The 22671-nt window shown below is 46.8% G+C and overlaps 1 protein-coding gene across 2 annotated transcripts in view; it reads left to right on the forward strand.

Annotated features, from left to right (window-relative positions):
* The window catches only part of TYMS (thymidylate synthetase), a 48281-nt gene extending 27924 nt beyond the window's left edge, over positions 1-20357 (forward strand). Inside the window, exons 5-8 of one of the 2 annotated variants that reach the window (XR_003943193.1) lie at positions 10020-10195; positions 16459-16530; positions 19896-20194; positions 20284-20340. Coding sequence is in view for 1 of the 2 variants with exons in the window: in XM_030212959.1 (XP_030068819.1) it covers positions 10020-10195; positions 16459-16530; positions 19896-20033 (386 nt within the window). In the remaining variant the exon portion in view is untranslated. Of the gene's footprint in view, positions 1-10019; positions 10196-16458; positions 16531-19895 lie in introns of both variants that reach the window. The other variant, XM_030212959.1, reaches the window with a different exon arrangement.
* Positions 20358-22671: the final 2314 nt, after the last annotated feature.

Here is a 22671-nt window from a genome sequence, read left to right on the forward strand (position 1 = left end):
TATCTTGGCTCTTCACGAGTGTTCACTTGCGAAACTCGATATGCAAGCTGTCAGACTTGGCTGAGACACTCCCTCTGGAGCAGGCCGAGTCACGTCGCCAGTTGGTCAAGCAGCAGAAGGTGTGTTGCAAGGTTACAACACTTTTGATCTCTGCTCTGAATATAGCAATGCGCAGACTCTCATGGCTGCATGTTTCTGAGCTGGAACATTCTGTTCAGCAGAGGCTGACGGATGTCCCATGCTGTGGGGGGGGGGGGGGGGGGGGATAGCCTTTTTGGAGAGAAGGTTGAGGAGGTTGCTGACCACCAAATCAAGAAACTCACTGAAACCATCTCTTCCTCAGCGACCCTCCAGACCGGTCAAGACGCTTGGGTTATGCACGCCTACCAGCAGAGGGAGACTGAGAACACTAAAACTTAAACCAGTATAAGCTAGCAGCCAGTAAATCTCAGACTCCAGCAGAGGGTAGACATGCAGCCTGAGCAGTCAGTCTGGTCTGGTAGGATTAGATTTTCTTAACTAATAATACCCTGTACTTGGAATTATTTTTTGGTTGGCTTCAAGAAAAGCGGGTCCAGTGGGATTCACTTTTGTGTGTGGCTTATTCCCCGGCTGGCCTTTGGTTAGGCAGCCATGTGCCTCAGCTCCTGTTGTGATAGGAACCTTGAGAGCCATAACTTCTGGCAGTTTGTATTATTCCCCTGCTGGCCTTTGGTTAGGCAGCCATGTGCCTCGGCTCCTGTTGTGATAGGAACCTTGAGAGCCATAACTTCTGGCAGTTTGTATTATTCCCCTGCTGGCCTTTGGTTAGGCAGCCATGTGCCTCGGCTCCTGTTGTGACAGGAACCTTGAGAGCCATAACTTCTGGCAGTTTGTAGCTTTGAAATCCTCTTTCTGAACTTTCTGCCTGTTGCCTCGGCTGCTGCTATGGCAGGAACCTTGAGTGCTTAGTCCCTGTTAGCTCTTAGCAACTGGGCTTTTGTTGTGAGTGTGGAAAAAGAAAGTGTTTGGCTGCTTGGCAGTGCTTGACTGTGTTGTTTGGAAAGCTGACAGGCCTGGGGATTTTGAGCAACTTTGAGAGAGCTGGGACGTTACGGTGTACCGCTTTAAATTTGCGATGTCGGCGGGAAAGCTGTCGCCATGCCGTTCTTGTGCGCGAAGGGGGATAGATGCGCCAGGAGCTCAATGCAGGTTCTGTGGGGAGCCTAAACAGCCTGATTCTTTGCCTCCGGTACTAGCTGCGGAGGGTTCAGGTAGTGGTAAAGGTTTGCCCGGCTCTGACTTGTTTTCTGGGCCCGTAGTGGCGGTTCCAATTTTGGCGGGAACCGCCGCCATCTTGGATTCGGGCACCACGGGGGTGGCTGCTCGCCCGCTGTTGGAAGGTCTGGGGCAGAGTGCTTCCAGGCCTCCAAAGGTGTGGGGGCCATGGGGTTTCCTCCGGATTTTATTTGGGCCATGTTTCAGGCCTGGCAGTCAGGCCCTAATCAGTTAGAACCCTCTGAAGGGAGCAGGGCCTCTGGTTGCTAAGCGACAGTGTTTAGATTGGTCTGAAGAGCCAGATTTGTTTTCCTTGCCTCCCACAGATGACGAGGGTAGTCTGCTGGGGGATGAGTTCCTAGGGGACAAGGTTTCTGAGGAGGAGGGGCCTTTGCCAGGTGAAGACACCTCGGTGGTGCGCATTTTCCCTAGGGATGAGCTGATTGAGCAGGTAGTGTCCACGCTTAGGTTTGATTCACCTGAGCCGGTGGTAGCGGACGCTAAGCAGCTTGACCCTTTAGTTAAGGGAATTCGGCGGGCAGCATGTACTTTTCCCATGAATTCGAATCTCAGAGATATGATGGTCCAGGAGTGGTCCTCCCCAGATTCTCCTTGTAGGGTGAACAGAGCTATGGCGAGACTGTACCCTATTCCGCAAGGGGATAAGGACTCCTTTAAGTCGCCGACAGTGGATGCGGTGGTGACCACAGTTACCAAGGCTATGGCTATTCCGGCTGATGGGGGAGCTGCTCTCAGAGATCCGCAGGATAGGAGGTTAGAGTCTTTCATTCGGCGCAATTTTGATCTCTCGGCATTGTCACTTCAGGCCGCTCTGTGCGGGGGCCTAGTAGCCAGGGCGTGTTTCCGTAGGGCTGAAAGTCTTTTGGATGGCCCGGCCTTAGAGCTTCCTTGGTGCAAGAGCTAGCCAAGTTAGAGATGGGCTCTTCCTTTTTGGCAGACTCTAGTTATCTGCTGAGAGCTTCTGCTAAGAATATGGCATTGGCGGTTGGAGCTCGTCGGGCTCTTTGGCTTCGTGGTTGGACGGCGGATGCGGCGTCTAAGTCCAAGTTATGTTCTCTCCCCTTCAAGGGGACCTTGCTATTTGGAGAAGTTGGATAAGTTGGTTTGATTTTTTTTTTTTTCAGCGCACTCCGCCCTTTGGCGGAGGTCGGCAAGGAGGCCGAGACGTGCCGGGGGGAGGTCTGTCCTCCGGGCGTGCTTCACAATGAAGGTGTGCGGTTCCAGCCTCAGGTAAGGGTAGGGGCTCGTTTGAGTCAATTCTATCAGAGGTGGACCCATATCACGTCAGATCAGTGGGTACTCGAGGTGGTGCGAGACGGGTACGTGCTAGAATTTGAGACTTTCCTTCCAGATTTTTTTCTTGCCTCTCTGTGCCGCTCTCGGGTCAAGGCCAGGGCGATTCAGCAGACGCTTCGTTGGCTGATAGATCTGGGGGCGGTCGTTCCCGTGCCGGTTTCAGAAAGGGGGGACAGGTTGTTATTCGATTTATTTTCTGGTCCTCAAAAAGGAAGGTTCCTCTCGGCCTATTCTAGATCTCAAAAGGGTCAACGAGGCTTTGAAAGTTCCCTCCTTTCGCATGGAAACGTTGCGCTCTGTCAAAGCAGCGGTGCAGAAGGGGGAGTTTCTCTCATCTTTGAATCTGTCAGAAGCCTATCTTCATATTCCCATTCAGGCGGCGCATCATCGGTTTCTCCATTTTGCGGTTCTGGGACAGCATTTTGAATTCTGTGCACTGCCGTTCGGTCTGGCTACGGTGCCTCGTACCTTTTCCAAGGTTATGGTGGTCGTGGCGGCAGCTTTGAGGAAACAAGGAGTGTTGGTACACCCGTATCTCGACGATTGGCTCATTTGCGCCAAGTCCCTTCAGGAGAGTGTGGATGCGATGGCGAAGGTGGTAGCTTTCTTGGAGTCGCTTGGCTGGGTGGTGAACTTGGTCAAGAGTCACCTGGAACCGACTCAGTCCCTGGAATATCTGGGGGTTTGCTTCGATACGGCGAAGGGCCAGGTGTTTTTACCGGCAGTTCGAATTGCCAAGATGCAGTTATTGATTCGCCAGTTTTGTGCCAAACCATTCCCGTCTGCTCACTCTTACCTTCAAATTTTGGGACTCATGGCGGCATCGACAGAGGTAGTGCCCTGGGCCAGGGCTCACATGAGGCGGCTGCAGGCGGCACTGTTGGAGCGGTGCTCTCCTCAGACTCAGAGCTTGGAGAAAAGACTGCGCTTGCCAGATCCGGTTCGTCTCAGCCTGCGATGGTGGCTTCACACGCCGAATCTGGAAAAAGGCATGCCCTTGGATCCTCCGGAGTGGATGTGCTAACGACGGATGCCAGTCTAGCAGGTTGGGGAGCGCATTGTCTTGGAGAGGTAGCTCAGGGTCGGAGGAGGAGGCCTTGTGTTCCATAAATCGGTTGGAAACTCGGGCGATAAGTTTGGCACTGCAGTCTCGTCAGTATCTTCTCGAAGGCAAGGCAATTAGAGTACTGTCCGACAATGCCACGGCGGTGACTTACGTAAATCATCAGGGGAGTACCAAGAGTCGAGAGGTATAAGAGGAGACAGCGGAGTTAATGTGTTGGGCAGAACTTCATCTTCAGAGTCTCTCGGCAAGTCATGTAGCCGGAGTAGACAATGTCAGTGCGGATTTTCTGAGCAGGCACATGTTGGATCCAGGAGAGTGGTCGCTACATCATCCATTGTTCCGTCGCCTAGTGAAGGAGTGGGGTCTGCCGTTGATAGATCTCATAGCCTCGTCAGACAATGCTCAAGTACCCAGGTTTTTCAGCCGGCGGCGAGGTCCGAGGGGATCGATGCTCTGGTGCTCGCGTGGCCCCCTCACCAGCTGTTGTACGTGTTTCCTCCTTGGCCCTTGATAGGACGGATAGTTCAAAGAATAGAGCGGTACAACGGGACAGTAATTCTTGTGGCTCCAAATTGGCCTCGTCGGCCTTGGTTTGCAGATCTAGTATGTCTGGCGATAGGCGGGCTGCTTGCGCTGGCGGAGTCGGTGGTGTTGGTGCAAGGTCCGATCGTGATGCCAGACCCGTCTCCGTTCTCGCTTACGGCCTGGCTCTTGAAAGGGACAGGCTGAAGAGAGGTTTTTCAACTAAGGTGATTGATACTATGTTGCAGTCCCGTAAACATTCCACGTCCTTTGCTTATATTAGGGTGTGGCGGATCTTTGAAGGTTGGTGTAACGATCGTTCTTGTTCGCCTTGGACCGCTTCCATTCCGGAGGTGTTAGTTTTTAGAAGATGGTGTAGACAGAGGTCTTGCTCTTTCCTCTTTGAAGGTGCAGATTGCGGCTCTGTCCTGTTTTCGGGGAAGGATACGGGGAGTCTCCTTGGCGTCTTCCCCGGATGTGGTTCAGTTTTTACGTGCTGTAAAGCTGATTCGTCCTCCTCGGCGGCCGGTTGTACCACCGTGGGATTTGAACTTGGTGTTGGAAGTCTTGGTAGGGCCTCCCTTTGAGCCTTTGGGGTCGAATACTCTTAAAGATCTTACTTTGAAGTCTGTGTTTTTGGTGGCTATTACTTTGGCGCGGTGAGTTTGAGTTGCAGGCTTTGTCTTGTCGTGCGCCTTTCCTGGCTTTCTCGAAGGAAAAGGTCTCTTTGAAGCCTGTTCCATCGTTTTTACCCAAGGTGGTGTCGTCTTTCCACGTAAATCAGGACATTTCTTTGCCAGTGTTGGGAGATGTCTCAGCGCTGTTTAGCCAAGCTGGATGTTCGGCGAGTCTTGAGGGTTTATTTATCCATGACTCGGGAGTTTCGGTCTTCAGATAGGTTGTTTGTGTTGTACGGCGGTCCAAAGAAGGGAGCTTCTAAGGCAACGATTTCCAGATGGTAGAAGGAGGCGGTTTCCTCGGCATATTTGATCAAGGGACGTAGAGTGCCTGACCAACTGAAGGCGCGCATTCGACCAGGGGAGTAGCTTCCTCCTGGGCGGAGAGTGGTCTGGTTCCGCCTCAAGATATTTGCAGGGCGGCGGTCTGGTCCTCGTTGCATTCGTTTGTGAAACATTATAGACTGGATGTGCAGGCTAGGGAGGATGCCAGTTTTGGTGCGGCAGTGTTGACTTCTGGGATGCAAGGTTCCCGACCTTAGGAGTTGTACTGCTTTGGTACTTCCCAAGCATCTTGACCAGTCTGGAGGGTCGCTGAGGAAGGTGAAATTAGGTCTTACCTGCTAATTTTCTTTCCTCTAGACCCTCCAGACCGGTCAAGAACCCTCCCGCTGTGTACATGTTTCTTTGTGGTGAGTATGATTGGCAGAGTTCTGGTGTTCTTATGGTCTATGTTGCTATGGCTGAAAGGTATCTAAATTTCAAGTATTGCTATACATATATTTCCTCTGCATTTCAGAGAGGGACTGTAGCGCTGTGGCGTTCGGTCAGTTGAAGCACGTGTTTCATGTTTTTTGTTTCTGAGTACAGGGTTCTTTGACCTTTCGGGGTTGTAATTGTTTATTGGTTTCATTTGTTTTCTGCTTTAAGGATTTACTGGCTGCTTGGGGGTTAGCTGCTAGCTTATACTGGTTTAAGTTTTAGTGTTCTCAGTCTCCCTCTGCTGGTAGGCGTGCATAACCCAAGCGTCTTGACCAGTCTGGAGGGTCTAGACGAAAGAAAATTAGCAGGTAAGACCTAATTTCACCTTCTCTGTCCTGCTGGGTGCCTTCTGCATCTACCTCCCAAGCTAGGAGGACTTCTGGGCAAACCAAGGAGGGGAGTGCCTATTACTATCGGAGGCATAGATACGCCTGTTCAGGCTAAGCCTCAGTACACTCGTTCATGTCAACAGCATGCGTCTAAGGCCCCTACTGCTCCCCAGTCAAAGCAGGGGACGAGCTTTTGACCTGCTCCAGCAGAGCATAGCCGCAGTAAAAGTGTCCGTCCTGGACGACTTGCTGGTCGGGGGGAGACCAAAGTTTTTCCATGAAAGGTGGCCCCCTTATAACCTCCAGCCGGTGGGTTCTTCAAATATTCCATCTTGGATATGCACTCAATTGGTGTCTAAAACCTTCAAATTGCCCACTGAGAACTCATTCCTTCACCTTAGCATGGGCAGGTGCTTGCAGAGGAACTTTCAGCCCTTCTGAAGGCCCATGCGGTCGACCCTGTTCTACCAGGGGAGGAGGGGCGGGGATTCTATTCCAAGTACTTCTTGTGCAAAAGAAGACAGGAGGATGTGTCCCATCCTAGACCTAAGGGCCCTGAACAAGAAAAGTTCAGGATGGTTTCCCTGGGCACCCTTCTCCCAATGATTCAGAAAAACAATTGGCTTATTCTATCTGGACTTAAATGATGCATATATTCATATCCCGTTCCGCATATACTCGCATTGCGATACTTCCATCCCACCGGAAGCATCTTTGGTTTTGGCTGGGAACACATCACTTTTAGTACAGTGTGTTGCCTTTTGGCCTCGTGTCAGCTCCCAGGGTCTTCACCAAATGTCTAGTGGTATTTGTAGCATTGCTACGCAAACTTGGGAGTCCATGTGTTCCCATATCTCGACAATTGGCTAATAAAGAGCACCTCTCTGGATGGTGCTCAGGAGTCTATGCTGGTGCCCGAGCTACTGGGGTTCATTTTATAAAACAACCCCCAAGTCCCATCTTAATGCTCTGTACAGAGACAAGTTCATAGAAGCCCTGCTCGATATACGGAAGGTTTGAGCCTATATTCTAGAGGCAAGAGTAGATGCTCTTGTTGCAGTCGCTTCCAGGGTTCGAGCCTCACAGCAGGTCACAACTCGGCAGATGTTGAGATTGTTGGGCCATATGGCTTCCGCAGTGTATGCTACACCATGACACATCTTCAACATGAGATCTGCTCAATGGACCCTGGCTTCTTGGTGGGATCAAGCCACAGGGATACTGGAAGATGTTATCCGAGTATCCCCAGAGCTTGTATGCTCTCTTCTATGGTGGACCATTCAATCCAGTTTGACTGTGAGACTTCCATTCCAAATTCCTCATCCACAAAAAGTGCTGATGGGGAGCTCATATAGTTGGGTTTCACACCTAAGGGGTTTGGTTCACCCAGGAAACGAATCTTTAGATAAGTCCCCTGGAGCTCCGGCTGATCAATCTAAAGTCTTTCAGATATCGGCTATCTCCATCAAACTGTACTCATTCAAACAGTCAGGTTGCAATGTATTACGTCAACAAGCAGGGGGGCATCAGCTCGCACCCTCTGTTAGGAGGCCATCCGAATGTGGCATTGGGCTCACCAGCGTGGCATGTTCTTTCGAGCCACTTATCTGGCGGGCAAAAACAATACCCTGGCCGACAGACTGAGCAGGATGATGTAACCTCTCTCTCAATATGGGCATAGCCTGCAAGATCTTCCGAGCGTGGGGCACCCCCTCGATAGATCTCTGTCACTCAGATCAACCACAAAGTCCCTCAGTTCTGTTCTAGGCTTCAGGCCCACGACAGACTAGCGTCTGATGCCTTTCTTCTCAATTGGTGGGTAGGTCTTCTGTATTCATATCCTCCCATATCTCTAGTGGGGAAACTTTGTTGAAACTCAAGACCATGGAACCATGATTCTGATTGTGCCACACTGGCTGTGGCAGATATGGCTCCCTCTTCTTCTGGTGTTACCCTCCAAAGAACCGTGGAGATACATCCCAACCTCCAGTCTCTGGCTTTCACCACTTGGATGTTGAGAGACTAGAATTTGCTTCCTTGGATCTTTTGGAGGGTGTCTCCTGGGTCTTGCTGGCTTCCAAGAAAGACTCCACTAAGAGGTGCTATTCTTTCAAATGGAGAAGGTTTGCCATATGGTGTGAGACCCTAGATCCCCCTTGCTTGCCCTACACAGACCCTGCTTGAATACCTTCTACACCTATCAGAGTCTGGACTCAAGACCAACTCCGTAAGGTTTCATCTTAGTGCAGTTAGTGCTTATCAGAGTGTAGAAGGTAAACCCATCTCTGGACAGCCTCTAGTTTGTTTCATGAGATCTTTGCTTTTGTCAAAGCCCCCCTGTCAAACCTCCACCAGTGTTGTGGGATCTCAATGTCATTCTCACCCAGCTGATGAAAGCTCCTTTCAAACCACTGAATTCCTGCCATCTGAAGAACTTGGCCTGGAAGGTCATTTTCTTGGTGGCTGTTACTTCGGCTTGTAGTCAGTGAGCTTCAGGTCTTAGTAGTGGAGGCACCTTTATACTTAGTTTCATCACAACAGAGTAATCCTCCGCACTCAAGTCCCTACCAAAGGTGGTCTGAGTTCCATCTGAACCAGGCAATTTTTCTTGCCAACATTTTCCCTGACCTCATGCCAGGCCCCACAGACAGTCCGTCCAACTTTGTTTCTTTTGATCCCAACGGGATGGGGGTGACCATCAAAATGTACAATCTCTAATTGGCTGGCAGATTGTATTTCCTTCACTTATGCCCAGGCTGGGCTGGCCCTAGAGGGTCATGTCACAGCTTACAATGTCAGAGCCATGGCTGTCGGTAGCCCACTTAAGGTCAGCCTCCATTGAAGAAATTTGCAAAGCTGCGACATGGTCTTCAGTCCACACAGTCACATATCACTACTGCCTTGAGCAGGATACCTGATGCAACAGTCGGTTCAGGCAGACAGTGTTTAAGAATCTGTTTGGAGTCTAAAATCTAACTTCACCCTTTTAGGCCCGTTTTTATTCTGTTCCAGGCTGCAATCGTTCAGATTGTATATATCAGGTTAATCTGTGTTATGTCCTCAATGTTGCAAGGCCAAATTGACCAATGTGTGGTTGTCTTGGTAAGCCTGTATGCTAGGGATTCCACACTTGTGAGAATAGATAAGCCTGCTTGACCTTTGAGAAAGTGAGGCAAAGATACTTACCTGTAGCAGATGTTCTCCAAGGACAGCAGGCTTTATATTCTCACAATCCCACCCACCTCCCCTTGGAGTTGTCTCCTTTGTTATTTTTACTTTATTTTTGCTGTAGCATTAAACTTGAGACCGCGTTCTCGCGGCAGGTGGGAAGGCATGCACGGTGCGGTGGAGCATGTTTCGTGTTCCACAAAGCTCTTCTTATACTAGTTATAAGTTCTGGACTGGGTGACACACACTTGTAAGAATATAAAGCCTGCTGTCCTCAGAGAACACCTGCTTACAGGTAAGTACCTTCACTGTACCCTTAATGTATGGAATTCTCTCGTTCTTGGATTAGTGACCTGAGATAATTTTGACTGCATCAGGTTTGGCTCTGGGGGTGAACTGGAAACCTAAAACATAACAGTTACCTTCGGCTGTTTTAGCTTTGTTATAAGATACTGAGTAGCTGAAGGCTACACCAGCCTCCTATAAGGGAGTAAAATAAGCTCTGAGCTTCCCCTCACTGGCTTGATTTGCTCGCAGGGTAGCATAACTCACCTTGCTGGTCTGGCAGGACTTAAGAAAAAAATTATGCAAGTCAAAATTTGTATTTTTAACTTGGGGAAAAAAATAAAGGCTTTTTTAAATAGGCCTTTGGTAGAATGGGGACATAGGATTTTATGCATTTGATTGACAGATAACAGTAACGTGAAATTGACGGAATATAAAATATTTTAACATCTCTAATTCCTATAATTCCTTCACAAATGTATGTGGATGTGGCTAGAAGCCACTTGTACAGGTAGGTGCCCATGTCTTTGTGGGTGCCAACAATGTATACAGTACGAGAGCAAATTGCTAGGTGAGCACATGAATATTTTTACTGTACTTTTCTGATTACTCCCCCTGTGGCTTTGTGTTACATAGACATTTCTTTAATGGCTTTGCCTCCGTGCCACGCCCTTTGCCAGTTCTATGTGATTAACGGCGAGTTATCCTGCCAGCTGTACCAGAGATCAGGAGACATGGGATTAGGTGTGCCTTTCAATATTGCTAGTTACGCCTTACTCACGTACATGATTGCCCATGTGACAGGACTGAAGGTAAGAGCAGCTTATATGGTCTGATTATTTTATACTTGTCATCTATAAGGAAATGTGATCTCTATTGGTGGTAGTGCAAGACTACCGCTGGGAGCACCCAAGAAACTACAGGTTGCCGACTCCTATCTATGGTAAATCAAAGTGCAGTAAAGTCTAACCTTCCCCCCGCCCCGCCACTTATGTGCAAAGGTTTAGGCACCACTGGTAAAATATATATACTAGTAAAAAGGCCCGTTTCTGTTAGAAATGAAACGGGCGCTAGCAAGGTTTTCCTTGGCGTGTATGTTTCAGAAAGAGCGTGTGTGTCAGAGAGAGAGAATGTGAGAGAGAGAGACAGTGTTTGTGCGAGAGAGAGAGAGAGAGTGTGTGAGAGACAGTGTTTTTGTGACACTGTGAGAGAGCGGGACAAAGACAGTGAGTGTGTGAGTGAGAGTGTATGTGGCAGACAGAAAATGAGTGACTGCGTGTGTGGTGTGAGGAACCCCCTCCCCTCCCTCTCCCCTGCCCCCTTGCAGCCAGGCATGTGCAGCGACCCTCCTCTCCCCATGTTCCCCCTGCAGCTACCCATGTCCAGCGACCCTCCTCTCCTGTGCAGCCACCCATGTCTGAGGACACTCCTCTCCTTTTTCCCTGTTCCTCCCCTGTGGCCAGCCATGTCCATTGACCCACCTGTCCCCCCAGATGACGACCAACCCTTCTGTCCCCCTGCCCGCCCTGCAGTGTCCGTCCTGTATCCCCTGTCCCCCTTGCAGCCACTCGTGTAGCAACCTTCCCCTCCCCTCCCCCTGCTTCCTTCCAGCCACCCATGTCCAGCGAGACCCCCCCTTCCCCCCCCCCTCATCAACCCCCTCGCCACCCGCAACCGCTAATACAAACTGTGTGCGGCGGCTGCGGCTTCTGCTATTCAGCAGCAGCAGCCCGTACATAAAGAAAACAAACAAAAAAAAATCCTCCTAAAACGCACCTCCGTTGAGAAGTATCTCACATTGGCTGAAGTCTCAGCATGCGCTCCTCCTCTCCCCTCTGACGTCTTGGCGTTTCTCCGGGGTCTTCCGGCAGGGGCACTGACATTGAGGGGAGAGGAGGAGCGACTGCAGAGACGTCAGCCAATGTGAGATGCTTCTCAACGGAGGTGCGTTTTAGGAGGATTTTTTTTTGTTTGTTTTTCTTTATGTACGGGCTGCTGCTGCTGAATAGAAGCAGCAGCAGCCGCCGGACAGAGTTTGTATTAGCGGTCGCGGGTGGCGAGGCGGTCTGTGGGGGGAGGGGCTTGGTGAAGCGGCGGGGGAGGGGTTGGGTGATGCGGCGAGGAGGGAAGGAGGGTAGGGGCTTTCTGATGCCCCGTTGCACGGGTTGTTGTGGGGATGCGGCGGGGGGGCGCTTAGAGGTGCACCGTCGAGGCTGTTTGTGTGTGTGTGTGTTTTGTTTGTATGTGTGTGTGTGTGTGTTTGTATGTGTGTGTATGTGTATGTTTGTATGTGTGTGTTTGTGTGTGTGTTTGTGTGTGTGTGTGTTTGTATGTGTGTGTATGTGTATGTTTGTATGTGTGTGTTTGTTTGTGTTTGTTTGTGTGTGTGTGTGTTTGTGTGTGTGTGTGTGTTTGTTTGTGTTTGTATGTGTTTGTTTGTGTTTGTGTGTGTGTGTGTGTTTGTTTGTGTTTGTATGTGTTTGTTTGTGTTTGTATGTGTGTGTTTGTATGTGTTTCTTTGTGTTTCTTTGTGTTTGTTTGTGTTTGTTTGTGTTTGTTTGTGTGTGTTTGTGTTTGTTTGTATGTATGTGTGTGTGTTTGTTTGTATGTGTGTTTGTATGTGTGTGTGTGTGTGTGTGTGTGTATGTGTGTGTTTGTGTGTGTGTTTGTGTGTGTGTGTTTGTGTGTTTGTGTGTGTGTTTATGTGTGTGTGGGGGGGGGGTTGCGGGTGGCTTTTGTGGTCGTGTGGTTGGGGAGTTTGCCAGCAGTCTGTAGCGATTCCTAGACAGGGGGAGGAATACGGAAACACTCCCCCTGCCTGGGTCGTTGTTTGTTGGAGGGGGTTGCCAGTTGGTAGGGGTGCCTTTATGGATCCCTTTACTCTCTGTGTTCCGCCCTCGAGGGCGGGGCAGAGAGACATGGTGAGTTGGATGGCTTCACCACCATGAACTTACAAACTGTTTAGGGATTTTGCAGATGGCTTCAGCAGGTTGTCTTCAGAATGTTGAGGTAGCGTTTTATGTACAGACTAGTAAAAAAGGCCCGTTTCTGTTAGAAATGAAACGGGCACTAGCAAGGTTTTCCTTGGAGTGTATGTTTCAGAATGAGCGTGTGTGAGAGATGGAGCGTGTGTGTCAGAGAGAGAATGTGAGAGAGAGAGAGACAGAGTGTATGTGTTTGTGCGAGAGAGAGAGTGTGTGAGAGACAGTGTTTGTGTTTCTGTGTGACACTGTGTGAGAGAGAGGGACAAAGACAGTGAGTGTGTGAGTGAGAGTGTATGTGGCAGACAGAGAATGAGTGACTGCGTGTGTGGTGTGAGGAACCCCCTCACCCCCTCCCTCTCCCCTGCCCCCTTGCAGCCAGGCATGTGCAGCCACCCATGCCCATCAACCCTCCTCTCCCCCTGCTGCGTCCTTCCTGTCTCCCCTGCTCCCCCTGCAGCCACCCATGTGGTCTCAGGCCCCCCCCCCCTCAGCATCCCTCCTGTCCCCCTGCAGGCACGCATGTGCAGTGTCCCTCCTCTCTCCCCTGTCCCCCCTGCAGCCAGCCATGTCCAGCGACCCTTCTGTCCCCCTGCCCCCCCTGCAGCTACCCATATCCAGCGACCCTCCTCTCCTGTGCAGCCACCCATGTCTGAGGACACTCCTCTCCTTTTTCCCTGTTCCTCCCCTGTGGACAGCCATGTCCATCGACCCATCTGTCCCCCCTGATGACCACCAACCCTTCTGTCCCCCTGCCCGCCCTGCAGTGTCCGTCCCGTATCCCCTGTCCCCCTTGCAGGCACCCATGTGGTGTGTGGAGCCCCATCCCTATCTCCCTGTTCCCTGCCCCCCCCTGCAGCCACCCATGTGCAGCGACCCTCCCCTCCCCCTGCTTCCTTCCAGCCACCCATGTCCAGCGAGACCCCCCCTTGTCCCCCCCTTCGCGCATCACCCGACCCCCCCACCGTGCCACATCACTAAGCCCCTCCCCCCCATCAACCCCCTCGCCACCCGCAACCACTAATACAAACTGTGTCCGGCGGCTGCTGCTTCTGCAATTCAGCAGCAGCAGCCCATACATAAAGAAACCAAAAAAAAAAAATCCTCCTAAAACGCACCCTCCGTTGAGAAGCATCTCACATTGGCTGAAGTCTCAGCATGCGCTCCTCCTCTCCCCTCTGACGTCTCGGCGTTTCTCCAGGTCTTCCGGCAGGGGCACTGACGTTGAGGGGTGAGGAGGTGCGGCTGCAGAGACGTCAGCCAATGTGAGATGGTTCTCCACGGAGGTGCGTTTTAGGAGGTTGTTTTTTTGTTTGTTTTCTTTATGTACGGGCTGCTGCTGCTGAATAGAAGCAGCAGCAGCAGCCGCTGGACAGAGTTTGTATTAGCGATTGCGGGTGGCGAGGCGGTCGATGTGGGGGGGGAGGGGCATGGTGAAGCGGTGGGGGAGGGGTTGGGTGATGCGGCGAGGAGGGAAGGGGGTAGGGGCTTTCTGATGCCCCGTTGCACAGGTTGCTGTGGCGATGCGGCGGGGGGGGCACTTAGAGGTCCACCGTCGAGGCTGTTTGTGTGTGTGTGGTTGTGTTTGTGTGTGTTTGTGTTTGTGTGTGTTTGTGTTTCTTTGTGTGTTTTTTTGTGTGTGTGTGCGTGTGTTTTGTGTGTGTGTATGTGTGTTTATGTGTGGGGGGGTTGCGGGTGGCTTTTGTGGTCGTGTGTTTGGGGAGTTTGTCAGCAGTCTGTAGCGATTCCTAGGCAGGGGGAGGAGTACGGAAACACTCCCCCTGCCTGGGTCGTTGTTTGTTGGAGGGGGTTGCCAGTTGGTAGGGGTGCCTTTATGGATCCCTTTACTCTCTGTGTTCCGCCCTCGAGGGCGGGGCAGAGAGACATGGTGAGTTGGATGGCTTCACCACCATGAACTTACGAACTGTTTAGGGATTTTGCAGATGGCTTCAGCAGGTTGTCCTCAGAATGTTGAGGTAGCGTTTTATGTACAGATGGGGCGTGGCTGAGGGCGGGTCTATGAGTGAGGGTGACTGGTCCTAGCCTATGAAGACTACATGATTTTTGTGCTTCTCTGCCTTGAAGTGAGCTTCAGAATGTTCAAGGTGGGATTTATTAATATAGATATATATTCTGTAATACTCAGAATGGTTAGTCATTAGGTTGTCAGTCAGCAGAACATGATTCCACAGTTGAACAAATGCTCTTACCCTCGTACCCCTCTAATACCTGTCTTGACTATTAACAGCTATAGACATTTTTTAAAACTGTCTTCAGTTTTCCTCCTTTGGATAATACTTGAAAGTCAGTAACTGAGACCCTTTTTGGTTAAGGGGCCAAAGCTGTGGAACTCTTTGCAACAAGACCAGGATTTGTTTCCTTTCTTAGTTTCAATCTAAAGAATGTGATCTTTACAATGGCTTTTTTTTAATACTGTATGTGTTAACACAAATATATGTGTGTGTGTGTGTATATATATGTATATGTAAATCACCTAGAAGTGTGTTAAGATATATAAGCATATTAAATAAAATTTCAACTCTTCCATGGTAAAGTAATGAGAAGTAAAAACATGTCTCACAGTGTGCAGAGTGTATAGACAATGCAAAAAGTGAAATTATGGAGAATTGAGCAATCAAAACCTACATTCCACTGATTGTACCAAAGATATTTCATGGTGGGTTAGGATTTAATAATGGCTCCTATTCTTAAACTTTTTTTTTTTTTTTTTTTTTTTTTAAATACCATAAAGTTGTTAAAATTTCAAATTCAGGTCCCTACTAAAGTGCAAAGTGACTTGAACTTGTGAAAAATAGCGCAAAACCCCTGGAAACACAAACACCAAAAAGGTGGCCTAGCTACAAGAAGACAGTACAAAATATGAAATAAAAACCATAATCCCACATGTCAACAAAGGAAATAATCATGCATATATATGCATAGGGGGAGGGGGAGAAAACTAGGCAATAGCATCAACATTTCTTTTTAAAAAGGAACGATTCACAAACTTGCAAAAAACTAAATAATTGTGCTAGAATCTAATATATTTTGGCAAGGAATTCCACCATTTAATACCTTGGTAAGAAAGTAGCAGAATAAATTGACTTATAGACCACAGGTAGGAAAATGGAAGATGCAGGTAGTATCTTGCACCATAGGTAGCATTGCGAGAAGGCAAAGTGACAAGGGGCAACATATAATTGGGGCAGTGCCATATAAAGTCTTAAATATGCACAGAGCTTAAAAACAACCCTAGCTTTAATAGGAAGCCAATGCAATTAGCAGTGGAGTAGCCCTTCTAAAGCGTGGCGCATGCAGGACTAACCTGGCCATAATATTCTGGGCAGTTTGAAGCTTCCTTAAAACACATTCTTTGCAACCAGCGTAGATAGAATTACAATAATCAAATTGGGTGAAGACTAGAGACTGGACAAGTAACCTGAAAATACCTTTTGAAAACCAGGGCCTTACCCTAAAAGATTTAGTGACTATAGAGGACACCTTAGATTCAAAAGATAAGTGCTGATCAACAAACCCCCCCCCCCCCCCCCCCCCCCCCCAATATTTTAAGCGTTTCCAAGGATAAGTAATGCAGTCGGTGCTAAAATTGCTGAAGGGTACATGGTTAAACAGACTGGTTAATACCAAAAATGTAGTCTTACCCCGATTTTAGTTTAAGCCTAGATTGAGGCCCAGGAATCCATTAAGTCAAGGCCCAATTTAATTGTATGGAGAATTCCACGGATGCTATCTCATACGGGAATGTAAATAATGACATATTCAGCATAAATAAAAGAATGGAATCCCATAGACTCAAGTCTCCCCCCTAGCAGAGCCATTATGACATTTAAATAGTATTGGAGAAAGAGGAGAGCCTTACATACATAGGCCCCCTAAGTCACTTGCTTCCCTCTTATAATGTTTGTGTACATTTAAACAGATCCTTTCATTGAGCTGTGTTGCAATTATGTGAACAGTTATCTAATTTCAAATATGAAAGCTTACTTAAGGCTGTGGGTAATAAAGAAGAAATGAGTGCTCTATGAAATCTATAGAAATGCACTATAATGCTATTTTTATTTCCCATCTTTTAGCCTGGTGACTTTATCCATACTTTGGGAGATGCTCATGTCTATGTAAACCACATTGAGCCATTAAAACTTCAGGTTAGTATTTAAAGTTTTTTATTATTTTTTTTTAATGAAGTGCTAATGTGAAGAGCCCCTAATCTATGAGGAAATTTATTTTCAAAGCACTTAGACTTACAAAGTTCCGTAGTAACCTATGGAATTTCATAAGTCTGAGTGATTTGAACATGTATGCCTTGAAAAACAAAACAAAAAAAACTAACCCCACACCCCAAGTCAACAACAAAGTCTGTTACCTATGAGTTTGCAAGTTTTCAAAACGAAAATTTCTCTTGAAAATCAGTCTGGTGCTACAGAACAGATATCTAATAGCCAAGTACATGTTCACCTGCTTTTTGATCAGGTGGAAAATATATGCAAGGCTTTCAAAGCAAAAGCTCCGGGCGTACTTTACCTCCCCAAACCTATTCCTGCCAACTTCTTGCCATAGCTAAAAGTACCCATGCAGCTTTTACCAAAGTGCATGGGACGAGAGGGGATCTGACATTTTGAGCCTGCCCACCCACATAAAAAGGTTTGAAAGTTTTCCTGTATACAGTAAATATTAGACCCTCTCGTGTCCTAATGCTTAGAGCAGCATGCTGAAAACCCAGGAAAACCAGGTTCAGATCCACTGTTGCTTCTTGTAATCTTGAGCAAGCCACTTAAACCTCCATAGGCTCAGGTATTAAATTCAATTGTGAGCCCTCCAGGGCTAGGGAAATAACCTACTGTACCTGAATGTAACTCACTTCTAACTACTGGAAATAACATGAGCTGTCCAAATCTCAATCGTTTTCACAATACCTTGGGTGACCATAGTAAGGGGGCAAAAGTATGCCAGTCTTCTTTCCCTTGTTCCATTGCATAGAGTTGTAGTTAGGCATTTCTTAGGGACTTAAATATGGAAATACTTCCATGCAACTGAATAAAACTAGCACTGGTTTAGTTTGGCCCCTGGATATAGATTTGTTAGTCACATTTTAGCAGTACAGAACTGTCTTACTGGTTTTAAAATTTTCATCTCTTCCTGTCCTCTGAGCGATTATAGTTAACTATTTTCTGAGAGGCTTTCCTCTCTCCCCTTAGCGGTCACCTTATCTTTAGGCAAGGAACTTTTTTTTACATTGATGGTGGGATAATGGCCTTATATTGATTATTGCTTGGTGCAGATGTGTGGGAGGGTTCATTTTGTGTGGCATAGGCAGCTGAACACAATGGCTACAGCCCAGGTTTTAGGGATAGGCAGCCAGAAAACATTTTTCCTGACTTTCCCCATGTTTACAGAAATTATTTCCATTTTCATTTATCAGTTCCTGTGGATAGGGTTTGATAGTTTTCCTAAGTTTACACATGTGTGGTGGTTCCTCAGGAAATATGTGCAGTATTTCCAAATAGTGCATACTATTATCAGTGAGTGAAAAAACACAAAATGTTACCATGTCTTGTGTGTGTGTGTGGGGACATTTTATGTAAATATTTACCCATCACTACCAGCTCTTTCATGTGAGTTGACCAGTGAGTCTACAGCAGTCTCAATTATCCAACTTAGTTGGGACTGACCGGTTGTCATAATAGGTAGACTTGCACAGCATACCTGCCCCTTCCCAGCTCTACCTTACACATTTAGGATTAGCTGATGGTTGGTAATCTGGGCTCTGCCCACTCTATCCCACCCTATCAAAGGCCAGGACATGAGCTGTGTACCTCTTAGAACCAATCCCTATACAGAAGCGGAGTGGAGGAGTAGCCTAGTGGTTAGTGCAGTGGACTTTGATCCTGGGGAACTGAGTTTGATTCCCACTGCAGCTCCTTGTGACTCTGGGCAAGTCACTTAACCCTCCATTGCCCCTGGTACAAAATAAGTACCTGAATATATATAAACCACTTTGAATGTAGTTGCAAAAACCTCAAAGGCGGTATTATCAAGTTCCCTTTCCCACTCCAGCCTCCCCCACCCACCCTACCAACCGTAGGCCCCTTGGCGACTATCTGAGAAGTCTGGAGTGGAGGAATGGCCTAATGGTTAGTGCAGCAGGCTTTGATCCTGGTGACCTGAATTCGATTCCCACTGCAGCTCCTTGTGACCTTGGGCAAGTCACTTAACCCTCTGTTGCCCCAGGTACAAAAATTACAACTTAAATTTTGAGCCCTCTAGGGACAGAGAAAGTACCTGCATATGTGTACAGGGCTGGTTCATGGTGAGGTTGGAGCAAGAGCAATCCGTAGTTGCTATTGCTCATGCCAGCTCTGCTTTCAAATGGCTGCCATGATCTCTGGTGCCAGCAGATCTAACATGGGCAGCAGCAATTGGGGATTGCTCCTGCTCTGACCTCACCACTGGACCAGCAGGGCTTCTCCGGTAGGCCATAGGTGAGTAAGGAGGCACTGGGGTGGGAGGGATCCGGGGGGGGGGGGTGTTGGGACTTAGGGTGGGATAGCGTAGGGGGAGCCCAGATTACAAAGTTAGCCAACGATTAACTGGGCCTCTACCATTTGTGTAATAACAGGTCTGAAGTTGTACAAATTTTTTTTTTTTTTTTTTTGGAGAGCTGAGCTGTTTTGTTGAGCTCATTCTTCTTGGATGTTGCAAATGATCTTCCTGCAATTCACCAAGCATCCAATGTAATTGTCCTCTTAGTCAGTGGTGTAAAGAAGAGCAGAACACAGGTGTTGATAGAAAGACAGCAACTGTCTCTCTCATTCTCTTGAAGGAGACAGTTCCTGTGTTTCGATCAGTCTTTGAGCTGCAAGGCTGATTGTTGCTTCTTTTATTGGATTTCAGCTCTGTTGTATGTGTGCGCCCTTTGGGACTGCAGTAGCTGTTTTAGCCTCTGACGCAGCCTCTAGTGAGGCGAAATGTGGCCACGTAGGGACATTTTACAGCGTGGTACAAAAAGCGTTTTATCATATTAGACGTGTTTCTGCTCTTCTTTGGACTGCTTTCTGCAAGGTAGAACATTTCATTCCTCTTCTGGTGTTCCCTTAAAGGGCACTATCTGTGGAAGCCTCTTGGGTCCAAGTAACACATTTTGTAGAGGACATGTAATCCAGTAACTTCGTGTACTTGAGGGATCATTTTACCAAACTATGGTAAAAGGACCCCTGTGGTGGTGTCCGTGTGTGTTTGCCCCGCCCCCTCTTTACCGCAGTGAGCTAAAGGATGATTTTTTTTTTTTTTTTTTACAGAAATGGCTGTGCGGTAAGTTGAGCACTTGCCGCATGGCCATTTCCTTGGGGAGCCCTTACTGCCTCCTACGGTAGAGCTGATTTGCCTTGCACTACTGCTGGGTACTGCAGTAGCTTTGTAAAAGGGCCCCTTGTTTTGTTACTGTTTCAAGAAACCCAGAAACGAAAAAAAAATTTCATAGGTCACATGAATCTTATTTTATCTTCCACTACAGCTTCTGAGGGAACCACGACCTTTCCCAAAGCTCAAAATTAATCGCAAGGTTGAAGACATCAGTGACTTTAAAGCAGAGGATTTTCAGCTTGAAGGCTACAGCCCTCATCCTGCTATCAAGATGGAGATGGCTGTTTAATGTTGTACATACGTTCCTAAAATTCTGGTTTAGATTAGTAGCTAATTACAAACAAACTGTTGCATTGGTATATCAAGTCTGTTAGTATTTTGTGTTTCATAAGTAGTGCCCTCACATACTGCTTTTATAGCAACAGTACTACTGACTAATTGCCAAATAAGGTCCTATTTGTGTAAAAGGATTTATGTATTGTGTGGTCAGATATTCTTGTTTTTAAAAAGCCTGCCATTATTACTGACTGCCAAATAAGGTCCTATTTGTTTGTGTAAAGGGATTTATTTATTGTGTGGTCAGATATTCTTGTTTTAAAAAAAGCCTGCCATTATAACATTGTGTAGTGTGTTCTGTTGTGCTAAGCAAAAAGTTGTACTTGTGTGGATCGTTCTGTGTGCTTTATATTTAAATCTTTTTATTTGGAAAAAAGTGTAATTACAACCACAGAGAAATGTAGTATATAACAATATGAATACTGTTTCAAACCCAGCATTGTTCAGTGTGGCTGGATTGGGATACTGTATAATCCAGCTTTACAAAAAAAACAAGTTCAATATGTCAGATGTAGTTTAGCTATAACCAGCTGAAAGTTTAGTACATGACAGGGAGACCATATTGCTGTTTTTATACAGAAAAATGGCATGTGCCATAGAATTTTTATATAGTGCTGAAAATTACTTTAATAAAACAATTTCAAATTTTCATGTTTTCTTTTTATGAATTTTCATTTTACATTCATGCATACACATAAACTTGGAAAATAAGGAAAAAAAACATTAATGTAGTTATAATAATTTAGAAAAAAAGTTATACATTCTAAGACCACAAAATTATTTGTCCAAGATCAAAGAAAAAAAGACTAATTAGAAATAAAATTAGAAAACCAAAGGCAGAAGCCATCTTCTTAGAGCGCAGCCGAAGCATAGTACAATATTCAGGGGCTCAATCACTATTCCTTAGTAGAAACAAACTCAAGAAGTTTCTCAGGATCAAAGAACACATAATTTTGAGAATTAAAGGCTACAACACATCGACAGGGATATTTAAGCAGAAAAGTTCCTCCTATACTAAGCAATCTAGGTTTAATCTGTAAAAATGCTTTGCTCTGCTTCTACGTATCCTTGGATAAGTCCGGAAAAATTTGAACCTTCGATCCTAAGAAATCTTCATTTGTGTGGCGGAAATATATGAGGTCACTTAGTAGAGATTATTCAAAGATAAGTAAATTTTCAAAAATATATATCTCTATCAGGAAATTGAAAATTTGAGAATTATTTTACATTTTTATAGAAGGAAGGTGGATGAACTGTAACTGGATAGAATGATATTTGGAGGAAATATAATTTGAACACATTATTTCGATCCAGTTCGAACGCGAATGTCACTAGCATGGTGGTTCTCTCTGTAATTAGCTCAAGTGAGTCTTGAAGAAATTCAGTTAAATTAACTTGTGGAGAAGATCTCGCACCAGTAATACCAGCGATATATTGTATCCTAGTTACAGGTGGAAAATTCTCTATCGGAATAAGCAATATATCTTTCAAATATTTTTTAAACATCTCCAAAGGTGAAATTAAAGGTGACTTGGGGAAATTCAATATTCTTAAATTGTTTCTTCGAAGCTCTAAATACTCAATTTTCCTAAACTGGATAAGCTTTTCTTTGAAGAATAATGAAGAAACATTTTTTAAAGTTTGTACCTCAGTATCCAGAGCCTCCAGTTTTGTGTCATGCACTCCAAGTCTGGTTGAAAAACCTTTCCTGAGTGGATTTTATCTCTGTCAACTCCTTGTGTCGATTTCGCCGTCTGTTTCAGTTCAGGATAGTGTTCAGGCCCTGAATAGCATCCCACAGATTTTCAAGGGTCACTACAGCTGGTTGAGTTATACAGTGGGGGAAATAAGTATTTGATCCCTTGCTGATTTTGTAAGTTTGCCCACTGACAAAGACATGAGCAGCCCATAATTGAAGGGTAGGTTATTGGTAACAGTGAGAGATAGCACATCACAAATTAAATCCGGAAAATCACATTGTGGAAAGTATATGAATTTATTTGCATTCTGCAGAGGGAAATAAGTATTTGATCCCCCACCAACCAGTAAGAGATCTGGCCCCTACAGACCAGGTAGATGCTCCAAATCAACTCGTTACCTGCATGACAGACAGCTGTCGGCAATGGTCACCTGTATGAAAGACACCTGTCCACAGACTCAGTGAATCAGTCAGACTCTAACCTCTACAAAATGGCCAAGAGCAAGGAGCTGTCTAAGGATGTCAGGGACAAGATCATACACCTGCACAAGGCTGGAATGGGCTACAAAACCATCAGTAAGACGCTGGGCGAGAAGGAGACAACTGTTGGTGCCATAGTAAGAAAATGGAAGAAGTACAAAATGACTGTCAATCGACAAAGATCTGGGGCTCCACGCAAAATCTCACCTCGTGGGGTATCCTTGATCATGAGGAAGGTTAGAAATCAGCCTACAACTACAAGGGGGGAACTTGTCAATGATCTCAAGGCAGCTGGGACCACTGTCACCACGAAAACCATTGGTAACACATTACGACATAACTGGATTGCAATCCTGCAGTGCCCGCAAGGTCCCCCTGCTCCGGAAGGCACATGTGACGGCCCGTCTGAAGT

This window comes from Microcaecilia unicolor, chromosome 1 (assembly GCF_901765095.1).
Source record: "Microcaecilia unicolor chromosome 1, aMicUni1.1, whole genome shotgun sequence".
In the NCBI taxonomy this organism is placed as follows: Eukaryota; Metazoa; Chordata; class Amphibia; order Gymnophiona; family Siphonopidae; genus Microcaecilia; species Microcaecilia unicolor.